General features: G+C 39.8%; 1 protein-coding gene across 1 annotated transcript; it reads left to right on the top strand.

Moving 5' to 3' along the window:
* The first annotated feature begins 2,646 nt into the window (after nucleotides 1–2,646).
* On the top strand, nucleotides 2,647–11,091 carry LOC136318752 (glycine N-phenylacetyltransferase-like). The gene is made up of 5 exons (XM_066251589.1): nucleotides 2,647–2,724; nucleotides 3,570–3,677; nucleotides 6,559–6,685; nucleotides 8,023–8,194; nucleotides 10,719–11,091. Exons 1-5 carry the CDS (start codon nucleotides 2,647–2,649, stop codon nucleotides 11,089–11,091), a joined length of 858 nt encoding a protein of 285 aa, XP_066107686.1.
* Nucleotides 11,092–11,617: the final 526 nt, after the last annotated feature.

Genomic DNA, 11,617 nt, shown 5'->3' with positions numbered 1-11,617 from the left:
TTTCTTCCCACCTCAAGTACTCACGCACATATTCCTGCATCCAAACCAAAACTAAAACATTTTCCATTATGTAGAAGACATATTCTTTCTGTCCAAAAGTAATCCCAATACCTACATTTAGAGATGTGATTGAAGATTAAATAAATTAATAAACATGAAATATTTGGGACAGTGCCTAGTCCATGTGTATAGTTATTTTTCTTTCCCCTTTCCATCTCTTACTATATCCCCAGGCTCATGAATTATTGTCCATCTTCATTGACATAGGTAATAAACATAAATATGGTTAACACTCTCACCTAAAATGAAACACCTTCCTACAAGTTTCTACACCTTCTTCTCCCTTTCATACTCTCATGTTCTTCTCCTTTCTTCCCTGATGAAGTTCTTAGAAAGATTTATCTTTACTTCCTCATGTTTTATTTATTCTCTAATCCCCTGAAACTGGATTTCTGTCTTCAATATTCCATGACTTACCCATCACCAGATCAGAAATGAATTCATAACTCCAAAATACATTGACATTTTTAGTACTCATCTCTATTAGCTTCTCAATAGCATTTGAGTCTCCTAAGCATCCTCTTTTTTAAATTAAGTTTCTCTTATTTTGAATTCTGAAACACTTTTCTTATTTTTTACAATGCTCTTGGACCCTTCTTTCTCAGTCTCCTCTATTGGTTCCTCTTTTTCTCTGATCTTGTTAACCATTTAGATACTTCACCTTGTTTTTATGGATGATCATAACAGAGTAACTCTTAAATGGTCTCCAAGTTAATCCAGAAAAATTCTGCTGCCAGAAGATCTCAGGGTGATTTGGAAATAAATGTTTCTTAATTGGTCGGATCTGAGCCATTGACAGTAGTATTTGTAATATGGAAGAGAGGTGGGATGACATTGCTATTAATGATGGCAAGTGTCAGCAAGAAACAAATGCTGTGAAAAACTTTTGTCCCATCCCTTTTCAATGCATCCTCTAATTCAATATATCTGATACAATGTGCTCAGAGCAACGCATGTTTGGGCATTTTCTTCTTCATTTGGAAGCTTCTATAAGCAGCCACATTTTTCTCAGAAAGTTGGCTAATTCTGGAATCAAAACAGAAAAATTATCCCAAGGGCTTTACTTCTTTTTTATTTATTTATGCCTTTATTTTTTTCTTTGTATTTTTCTAGAGTGAGAAATGGGGAGGCAGAGAGATAGACTTCCGCATGCACTTGACCAGGATCCACCTGGCATAGCCACTAGTGTGTTATGCTCTTCCTATCTAGGGCATTGCTCCATAGCAACCAGAGCCATTCAAGCACCTGAGGCAGAGGCAGTAGAGCCTTCCTCAGCACCCAGGCCAACTTGGCTCCAATGGAGCCTTGGCTGTGGGACAGGAAGAATGAGATAGAAAAAAAGAAGAGGGAGAAGGTTGGAAAAGCAGATGGGCACCTCTCTTGTGTGCTTGGCCAGAAATTGGACCTGGGACTTCCATGTGCCAGGCCAATGCTCTACCACTGAGCCAAACAGCCAGGGTGCCTAGGGCTCTTCTTCTATACTTCACTTATTTTATTCATTCATGCACTGGAAAAACATTCATAATGTCTATCTACACTATACCAAGGTTTGTGCTTGATACTTTAGGTATAAGGAAGAATAAGACATGGTCACATTTTCCAAGTATATGACATTTTTCAAAGAACATATGCTACAAGATGTCTGAAAAACCTGCAGAATTGTCTACTATTAGTTTATCATACACAAGAAACATATTGACTTGTTCAGGAGCTGTGATTTGCCTCCAAACTTCAATATTGTGTTAATAAATTTATTAAAACCTGTTATACATAGCACCATCCTTAAAGCTTCAGCTTCCTTCAGGTGGGTTTCTGGACTAGGCTAGAAAATGGTACCCTTGATTGGATTTGAGGGTCTTGAACATTTCTCTCAGATTCACATATACACACTGTCTATCACTGCAGAAAACACTTCACTTACATTTTGTGGCTTGATGTAATCTTTAGGACAACCTACAAAGGTAGTATTTATAAGTATTACTATCCTCATTTTATAGATGAAGACAGTGAAACTCAGAAAATTTCAAAGAAAGTGACATACCTAGAGTGACTTAGCTAACAAGTAGGACAGGAGCCTAGGTTTGAGTTCTGTCTGTTGGACTCCAAAAACCATTCTTAAGCACTGTACTCAAGTGCAATTTACTTCAAGGATGCAAGGTTGGTACAACATCCAGAAATCAATAAACATGATACACCATGTCAACAGGATGATCATGTCCATATATGCACAAAAAAGAATTTGATAAAATCCAACACCCACGTTTGTTTAAAACTCTCAACAAAATGGGAATAGAGGGAACATACCTCAACAGAATAAAGGCCATATATGACAAACCCACAGCCAACATCATACTCAATGGGCAAAAACTATAATTGTTTCTCTTAAGATCAGGATCAAGACAGTGATTTCCATTAAAACCATTCTGATTTAGCATAGTATTAGAAGTTCTAGACACAGTAATCAGACAAGAAGAAGAAAAAAAGACATCCAAATTAGAAAGAATGAAGTAAAACTGTCACTGACTGACTATTTACTGATTCCTGGCTATTTGTCGATCCTCCCTCTAGGCTAAAATACTTGCCCAAATGTTCCTCTTGCAGAGTCCACAGATGCTGCAGTTGCTGGAAAAATCCTTGAAGAAGAGCCTCCCTGAGTCCTTAAAGGTGAGAGTGGATGATCTCAGGAAAGCAGCAGGTTGTGTCTTCCGGTGACAGAAGTAGAAAAGAGAATGAGTTTTACTGAGCATCTATATTGTGACAGGAATTCAGTTATGGTACATCTCAGTTAGGTCACATCCCCTCTTGCAAGTAAGGTGCACTATGGAAACTATACTATCTTGCCTACTTTGTGTGAATAAATTAAAAGTTTAAGAAGTGAAGGTTGGTTCATCTATATCACAGAATGAATTTCAGTTAATAAAATTATTATTTATTGAAAATAATATGATAAAAATTATTTATTCCATGGGGAAAAGATTTCAAAATTGCATATGCCTGAAACTTCATTATGTAAAATTTGGTATGTGTGTGTGTTTGTGTGTGTACATGAATTAAGGAAATCTATTAAAGATTGTTTTTGTTTCTTAAATTGAAATATAGTTGACATACATTACATCAGTTTCAGTTATATTATATGCTACAATGGGAGAGTTCATAATACTTATTTGTAAATTGTATTGGTCTGAATATTTTAGATATTAATATATTTTTAAGAATATATTTATTGGGCAAAAATACTATCACTAAAAATTGATTGCAGAATTGTTCATTAGATACCTTCCAAGTATAAAAATACCATGATTTTATAGAAATAACTCTGTTTTGATCAAACAAAGTACTTCACCATCCTTTCTTAATACAGAGTGGGCAGAAATACATCTACAGCTGTGAGTATGTGAAACACAGTTTTAATAAAGCTATTGCTTTATTGCATGTCTTTTTCCATAAGAAGTACTCTAAACCTACTTTTGCCAACCCTGAATACTGATAAACTTTTTGAAATATTACAGGTTTATGGGACAGTTTTCCATATGAACCAGAAAAACCCATTCAAGCTAAAGGCCCTGGTGGACAAGTGGCCTGACTTTACTACAGTGGTTATCTGCCCTCAGGAGCAGGTAAGGTGCCAGATGTGGAATGAATACACTTCTCAGTGTTCTTGATTGCTATGTGCTGACCAAGTACCTAGAAATATGGTAAAGCCTGGTGTCACAGAAATGAATCGCAGTAATGGTGAACAAGTCCTTGTCCTCAGGGAGCCCACAGCTGGAAGGTAATGATATATAAGCAAGTAAATTATAATTCAGTGCCCAATGTGTGAGAACAGAACAAGTACAACATACAGAAATGGCACAGACAGAAGCTGATTACACTACAAAGGTTGAAGATGGAGGTCAGAGGATAAGTTTAGAGGCACATCTTAGTGGAAGTTTCCTCCAAATTGCAATTCGTACATATTTGTTAAGCTGACAAAGAAAATAGGACAAGACAGAGTAAAACAAGAAAGTGTGAAACAGGACGTAATTGGGATGGTTCTAAAAAGCAAATTTATAATACTAGAATTTTCATATACATTTTGGACAAACATTTAAAAATTAGTGCAACATATTTTTTCTTTTTTATGACTTTTAATTTTCCTTAGATTGATTTTTTAAATTAAATATAGTAAGGATAACATTGTTAATAGGATCATATATATTTCAAGTGTGCATCTCTCTGGTACATGATCTACATATTACATCATGTGCCCATCACCCAAAGTCAAACCATTTTCTGCTAAGGTCATTTTAAAACATCCAGTGAAATTATATATTCAGAAAAATACAAGTAGTATAGGTTTCAGACAAATAAAAATTATTTTTATGTCACATTAAATAATACACAAAATGCAGAAAATTATATTAATAATAAAAATTGAACTAAAATAAAAATGATAAAAAAATAAAATTCTCAATACTTTTTATCTTGAAAGTGATCTTTTTCTTTTTTGTATGTAGAAAGAGACACAGAAAGACAGAGAGAGGGACAGACAGGAAGAGAGAGATGAGAGCATGAATTCTTCGTTGTAGCACCTTAGTTGTTCATTGATTGCTTTCTCATATGTGCTTGACCGCGGATTCCAGCCAACCCATGACCCCTTGCTCAAGCCAGTGACCTTGGGTTCAAGCCAGTGACCATGGGATCATGTCTATGATTTCACACTCAAGCCAGTGACCCCGCATTCAAGCAGGTGAACCTGCACCCAAGCCATCAACCTCGGGGTCTCGAACCTCTGTCCTCTGCATCCCAGGCTGATGCTCCATTCATGGCGACACAGGCTGGTCAGCCTTGAGTGTAATCTTAAATGTGTTAGTGGTACCACTGATGACTTGTGACATTTGCTAACCACTTAAAGGGGGCTTTTTAATTCTGCACTAGTTGTGGTTCTTTTCCTAAAAATGTCATATTTTATTTATCATTTAAGGCAATGGTTCTCAACCTTTCTAATGCCGTGACCTCGCAATACAGTTCCTCATGTTGCGGTGACCCCAAACCAAAAAAATAATTTTTGTGGCTACTTCATAACTGTTATTTTGCTATAGTTATGATTCAGAATGTAAATACCTGATATGCATTATGTATTTTCCGATGGCTTTAGGCGACCCTGCCGGGGTTGCAACCCACAGGTTGAAAACCGGATCTTTCTTTGTGTGTGTGTATGTGTGTGTGACAGAGACAGAGACAGAGAGAGACAGAAAGAGGGACAGACAGGGACAGGCAGGCAGACAGGGGGATAGATGAGAATCATCAATTGTTCCATTGTGGCTCCTTAGTCTCCTTAGTTGTTCATTGATTACTTTCCATATGTGCCTGGACTTGGGGGCTGAGGAGAGTGAGTAACCTCTTGCTCAAGTCAGCAATCTCAAGCTCAAGCCAGTAACCTTGGGGTCATGTCTATAATACCACACTCAAGCCAGACCCTGCACTCAAGCTGTTGAGCCTGTGCTCAAGCTAGAAAAGCCCTCGCTCAAGCCGGCAACTACAGGGTTTTGAACCTGGGTCCTCCAAATCCCATTGTGATGCTCTCTATTCATTGAGCAAAGCCTGGTCAGGCTATAGGGATCTTTCTAAACTAGAAATTTCTTTGTTCTTCTGGAACTACAATTTATTTAACTATAGTATTATTTTTTAAAATGCATTTCTAACTGGTTTTTATCTTCTTTGTCTTCATTAAGTATAGATGGAGATTTTAATGCACAGTTATCTGTGACCACCAAATTTAATACTATCCTGTTCACAATTTTTGTGTTCTACAATTATTTGAATTGTATAATTTTTTCCTGGAACAGAAGCTACATTTTGTCCCCTACTTGTATCATCTTCTTATTGAGAATGATGGAAATACAGAAGAATGCTTTGTAAAGAATTGTGCCCCTGTTTGGTTTGAAATTTTAATGCAATATGGGTAGAATATATTGTCCTGTAATCTTACAGCATAAAAATGAATATTTGGGTTTCTCATCTTTTTTTTTTTTTACAGAGACAGAGAGAGAGTCAGAGAGAGGGATAGATAGGGACAGACAGACAGGAACGGAGGGAGATGAGAAGCATCAATAATTAGTTTTTAGTTGCGACACCTTAGTTGTTGTTTGATTGCCCTCTCATATGTGCCTTGACTGTGGGGCTAGAGCAGACTGAGTAATCCCTTGCTCTAGGTAGCGACATTGGGTCTAAGCTGGTGAGCCTTGCTCAAACTAGACGAGCCTGTGCTCAAACTGGTGACCTCTGGGTCTCGAACATGGGTCCTCCGGATCCCAGTCTGACGCTCTACCCACTGCACCACCGCCTGATCAGGCAGGTTTCTCGTCTTGATTTCATGATTTAAATGATTCAGAGATCATTGTATGCACCAATATGCCAGTACTTAGATTTATCACGGTGAAATGATTTTTGGAAATAAGTATCGTAGTCATGAACTACATGAAATTTGCTTTATTTCCCTTTCTCCAATGACAACAGGAGATGGTAGATGACTCTGATCACTACACCAACACTTACCAAATCTACTCCAAGGACCCCGAGAACTGTCAGGAACTGCTTGGTGAACCAGAAGTCATCAACTGGAAACAGCATCTGCAGATCCAAAGTAAGTCAGAGGAACGGGAAAGGTGCTCCTCACTTCTCTGTCCTGAACAATTATCCCTATGACTCATGTCCTCTCTCCCCATTCTTCAGATCCTCAACCTGCTGTCAATTCTTTGCATCAGTTGTGTCCATACTTCTAAAAAGGAAAAAAACACCATCAAAGTTTGCAAAAAGTAGGCTTTATAAAGGGAAACACAATATAAATACTGGATAGCCAAGAATTTCTGACATATTTTTTGACATATGCAGAATCTTTAAAGTGATTGGGTAAGAGTGCAGAGCTCCCCTAGGGTCTTCTGTGCCTGGAATAAGAATGACAACTCATATAACAGCTCCTTAGTTATGAGCCTGCCCTCCTAAATCAGACTTCCTAAGATGCCATTTCTCTATTACTTGCTATAATCTTAGGCTGTGAAATACCCTCACAGAGATCATATATAAAAATGAGGAAAATAAGGGTAACTAAAAACAAATATGATGAAAAGATTACATAAAATTTTGAATAAGAATTTCATAGCACAATACCTGGATGTGTCAACTGACTCTCACTGCAGAGCAAACCTCATAATTCTGTGAACTCACATTTGGGTTAGGCTTTGCAAGGCAGCTCTTCTGCTGGTTTCATCTCACTTTAGTCATGCAGCTGTGATCTGCTAATGGATGAACTATGGGCTGATGGCTCTAGTATGGCCTCATTCACATGTCTGAAAGATGGTCATGGCTGTCAGTTCTGACCACTACGGTGACAACATGATAGGAGCACAAGACATTAGCAGGCGGACTAAGCCTATTTGTATCATGCTGGTATGAAAGCCCTCGGGAGCACACAGACTGGGCAAGTCCCAATGTGCAAACACTCTTAAGCCTCTCCTTGCATCAAATTTACTCTTTCCCACTGACAAAAGCAAGTCGTGTACCAGTGTCAGAGGCAGAGCAGTTGGGGATGTCCCAGGGAATGGTTACAAAAAGTCATGGGTAAGCTATAGGTCATTCTTACAATAATAAACCACACTGGAAACAGAATACGTGCACAATAGGTGGTGGCTACTATTGTTTTTATAGCTCATATCCTGTGATTTTCAAAACTACATGATCATGTAGCTGAAGAAAAATTAGTTTCAGTCTTGATATTGTCACAAATGCGATGACCATGGCTTCATGAATCTCTGACCACGTTCATTGCACAGATCCTGATGACAATACACCAGTCACACCGTGGCAGCACCAATCCAAACCCAGTGCTCTGGGACTGCATGTGCAGGCACTTCCTACTCCACTGCACAGCTTCTCCACAGAATGCTCTGAAACCATTGCATCTCTCCTGAAAATCCCTTCTAGGTTCACAGTCCAGCTTGAATGAGGTGATACAAAATCTTGCAGCCACAAAATCCTTCCAAGTCAGACAAACACAGTGCTTTCTCTACATGTCGTTTGACACCGTCAAAAAACTGATTCCTTCCCTGTTGGATGTAAGAAACTTACCACCTGGTGATGGCAAACCCAAGGCCATGTAAGTTTGCTGAAAGTCACTGCACTGCTCACCCCTTTCATTCCTGAGGTTGCCTCCCAACTTCTCTTCCTGCTTTCACTCTGGTCTCCCTACACTCAATATTCTTCAGAGCAGCCAGAGGAGTCATTTTTAGAAATGCAAGTTAGACAGCATGGGTAAGAAAAAATATATTAAGTGCTCATAAACATGACTTTTATCTTGGAACCTCCATAGTGATCAAGAAATGCTCAAACTCTCATCCCTGGATGTCACCCACGCTGTGCTGGTAAATGAAATATGGCCTTTTGGTGGCAATGAGAGGAATTAGAGATTCATCGAGCACTGTATCCAGAACTTCCCCACCTTCTGTCTGCTGGGACCCAAGGGTACTTCTGTGTCCTGGTTCCTGATGGACCAGACAGGAGAGATACAGATGGCAGGCACTGTGCCTGAGTACTGGGGCCAGGACCTCATCTCCTGTATCAACTATACCCATTCCCAGGCTCTAAAGAAACCTGGCTTTCCCGTATATGCTCATGTAGACAAGCATAACATAATTGTGCTGAAAAAAATTACAATTTGTAATTTATTTGCGTGCCCTGTGACTGGAACCAGTGGCACTGCATAGCCCTGTGAACCCACCCTACATATAAGACATCATCGATGGGCATAGGCATATGTTCGGAGCAGTGGATGGCTAGGCAGAGTAAAAGTATCAATTGTGGCCCTGGCAAGTGGCCAATGGCTCACAGACAATGGACCAACTTGGTGCACCAGAATCATGTTTTTAATACCCAGTCAGAATAATTGTGAGAAGCAGTCATTGAGTGCTTCAACAGGTAAATGACACAACTAAAGGAAACGAGTTGATGCTTCTCTTTCTATCTACATATCTAATGAATGGGAAAAATTTTAAAGAGTAAATAGTACTTGTAATCATCAATACTGCAGTCTACTCTTAGACAGCTGTGTGCTCGCTGCTATCAGGACAGGATGGGCTTCCCTTCAAGAGTATAGTTTGTACCAGTCAGTCCCAGTAGCTCCACACAGTTCATCTCTCATCCCTGAATGTCACCCACACTGTCCTGGTGAATGACATATGGTATGTCGTAGTTCAGTTCCCCATTCTTCTGGGTTCTCTGAGACCCATTCAACAGCTACTTTTTGTCCTAAAATGCTTCTCCTGGAACTGCTGGTACATGGATTATCCAGGAGGAGGTGGTGTTGGGGGAGGGTGTAATAATTTTTGGCATTATGACTTATCCACTCCTTTTATGGCTTTTCCCTTAATTATCAGCAAGTGGACTCTGCTCATGAGTCTGTAGAGATTATCCTCCTCTCTAATTGGTGCTTCGACAGTTCATTAAAAGTTGTGAGCAAATATAGATGACACAACAGGGAGATTTATTAAGGAAAGATGAATTCGATTAGCTTGTCCTCTCCTCATGCCCACAATAAAAAAAATAATTCAATATTTGCTTCTAAAAGCAGAGCTTCCTAAATCCACCTAATTTCTCTACCAATAAAGAAGTTTCATGTTTGATTGTTCAGGTTGAAGTTAAGCAGTTCACAGTGAGAAGAGCCAGGTTGATTTTACAGAGAGTGAAAGTGTTACTGGAACAGGACAAGATCTGTATTGTCTGTCACCCTTTTTTGCCAATTTCATAAGAGACAGCAACAAAGTAGGTAAAAGAGTGTCTTTAATTCAAATTGCAGCAACTTGAGAAGGCAGGGGACTCCTGTGTACAAGAACTGCCTGCACGGTCTTGGCTTACTGGCCTGGTTATTTATCTTCTGGGAGGTCAGTAACTCGTTACAGAGCATGCAGTTAATGGAGCAGCAGTGTGCAGAGATGAGAGCGCGGTGTGCAGGGATGCCTCCCTGAAGTGTCCTGACAGGGGCACTGGTCTGTCTGGTGTCCTTGATGTTGTTCAGGAATGGCAGTGATCTGGCTCCTATCGGGGCCCTGTGCAAGAGAACTCCCTCTATTTCTTAGGGAAAAAAGTAAACAATAAGATTTGTAATTTGGCTTATAATTAATGTATAGACTTTAATGTTCAATATTAAATCCTTTAACTAGGTTTCTACAATAAGCTGTTGTGATTTAAACTTCCTTCCTTGTCAGGAAAGCCTCCCCATGTAAGCCTCTCTCTCTCTCTCTCTCTCTCTCTCTGTCTCTCTCTCTCACACACACACACACACACACACACTTCAAAAAAGGTAAACCTTTCCTTGCATTTCAAAGTAAAGGCTAGGGAGCCACGAAGAGAGAATAGCAGGAAGATTAAATATTTCCTAACTTACAACCTGGTGATGACAAACCCAAGGCCATGCAAGTTTGCTGAAAGTCACTGCACTGCTCACCCCTCTCATTCCTGAGGTCGCCTCCCAACTTCTCTTCCTGCTTTCACTCTGGTCTCCCTACACTCAATATTCCTCAGAGCAGCCAGAGGAGTCATTTATAGAAATGCAAATTAGACAACAGGGGTAAGAAGAAATATATTAAGTGCTCATAAACATGACTTTTCTCTTGGAACCTCCATAGGGATCAAGAAATGCTCAAATTCTCATCCCTGGATGTCACCCACGCTGCCCTGGTGAATGAAATATGGCATTTTGGTGGCAATGAGAGGAGTCGGAGATTCATCGAGCGCTATATCCAGAACTTCCCCACCTTCTGTCTGCTGGGACCCGAGGGGACTCCTGTGTCCTGGTCCCTGATGGACCAGACAGGAGAGATACGGATGGCAGGCACTGTACCTGAGTACCGGGGCCGGGACCTCATCTCCTGTCTCAACTATACCCGCTCCCAAGCTCTAAAGAAACTCGGCTTTCCTATATATGCTCATGTAGACAAGAACAATATAGTTGTGCTAAAAAAAAACATACAATTTGGAATTTATTCGCCTGCCCTGTGACTGGAACCAGTGGCACTGCATACCCCTGTGATTTCATCCTACATATAAGACTTCATCCTACCCAAGACAATGTCGATGGGTACAGGCATGTGGTTGGAGCGGTAAATGGCTAGGCAGAGGAAAAGTATCCATTGTGGCACTGCCCAGAGGCTCAGCGTCTCACAGATAATGCATCAACGTGGTGTACCAGATCATGTTTTCGATACCCAGTCTGGATATTTTGAGAAGCAGTCATTGAGTTCTTCAACAGGTAAATGACACAACTAAATAAAACGAGTTGATGCTTCTTTCTCCCTACATATTAATGAATGGGGAAAATTTTAAAGACTAAATGGTACTTGTAATCATCAATAAAGTAGTTTACTCTTAGACAGCGGTGTGCTCCCTGCTATCAAGACATGATGAGCTTCCCTTCAAGAGTATAGTTTGTACCAGTCAGTCCCAGTAGCTCCACACAGTTCTTCTCTCATCCCTGGATGTCACCCACACTGTCCCAGTAAATGACATATGGCATATCATAGTTCAG

This window comes from Saccopteryx bilineata, chromosome 1, assembly GCF_036850765.1.
Source record: "Saccopteryx bilineata isolate mSacBil1 chromosome 1, mSacBil1_pri_phased_curated, whole genome shotgun sequence".
NCBI lineage: Eukaryota > Metazoa > Chordata > Mammalia > Chiroptera > Emballonuridae > Saccopteryx > Saccopteryx bilineata.
This window is presented reverse-complemented; position numbering and strand designations above follow the sequence as displayed.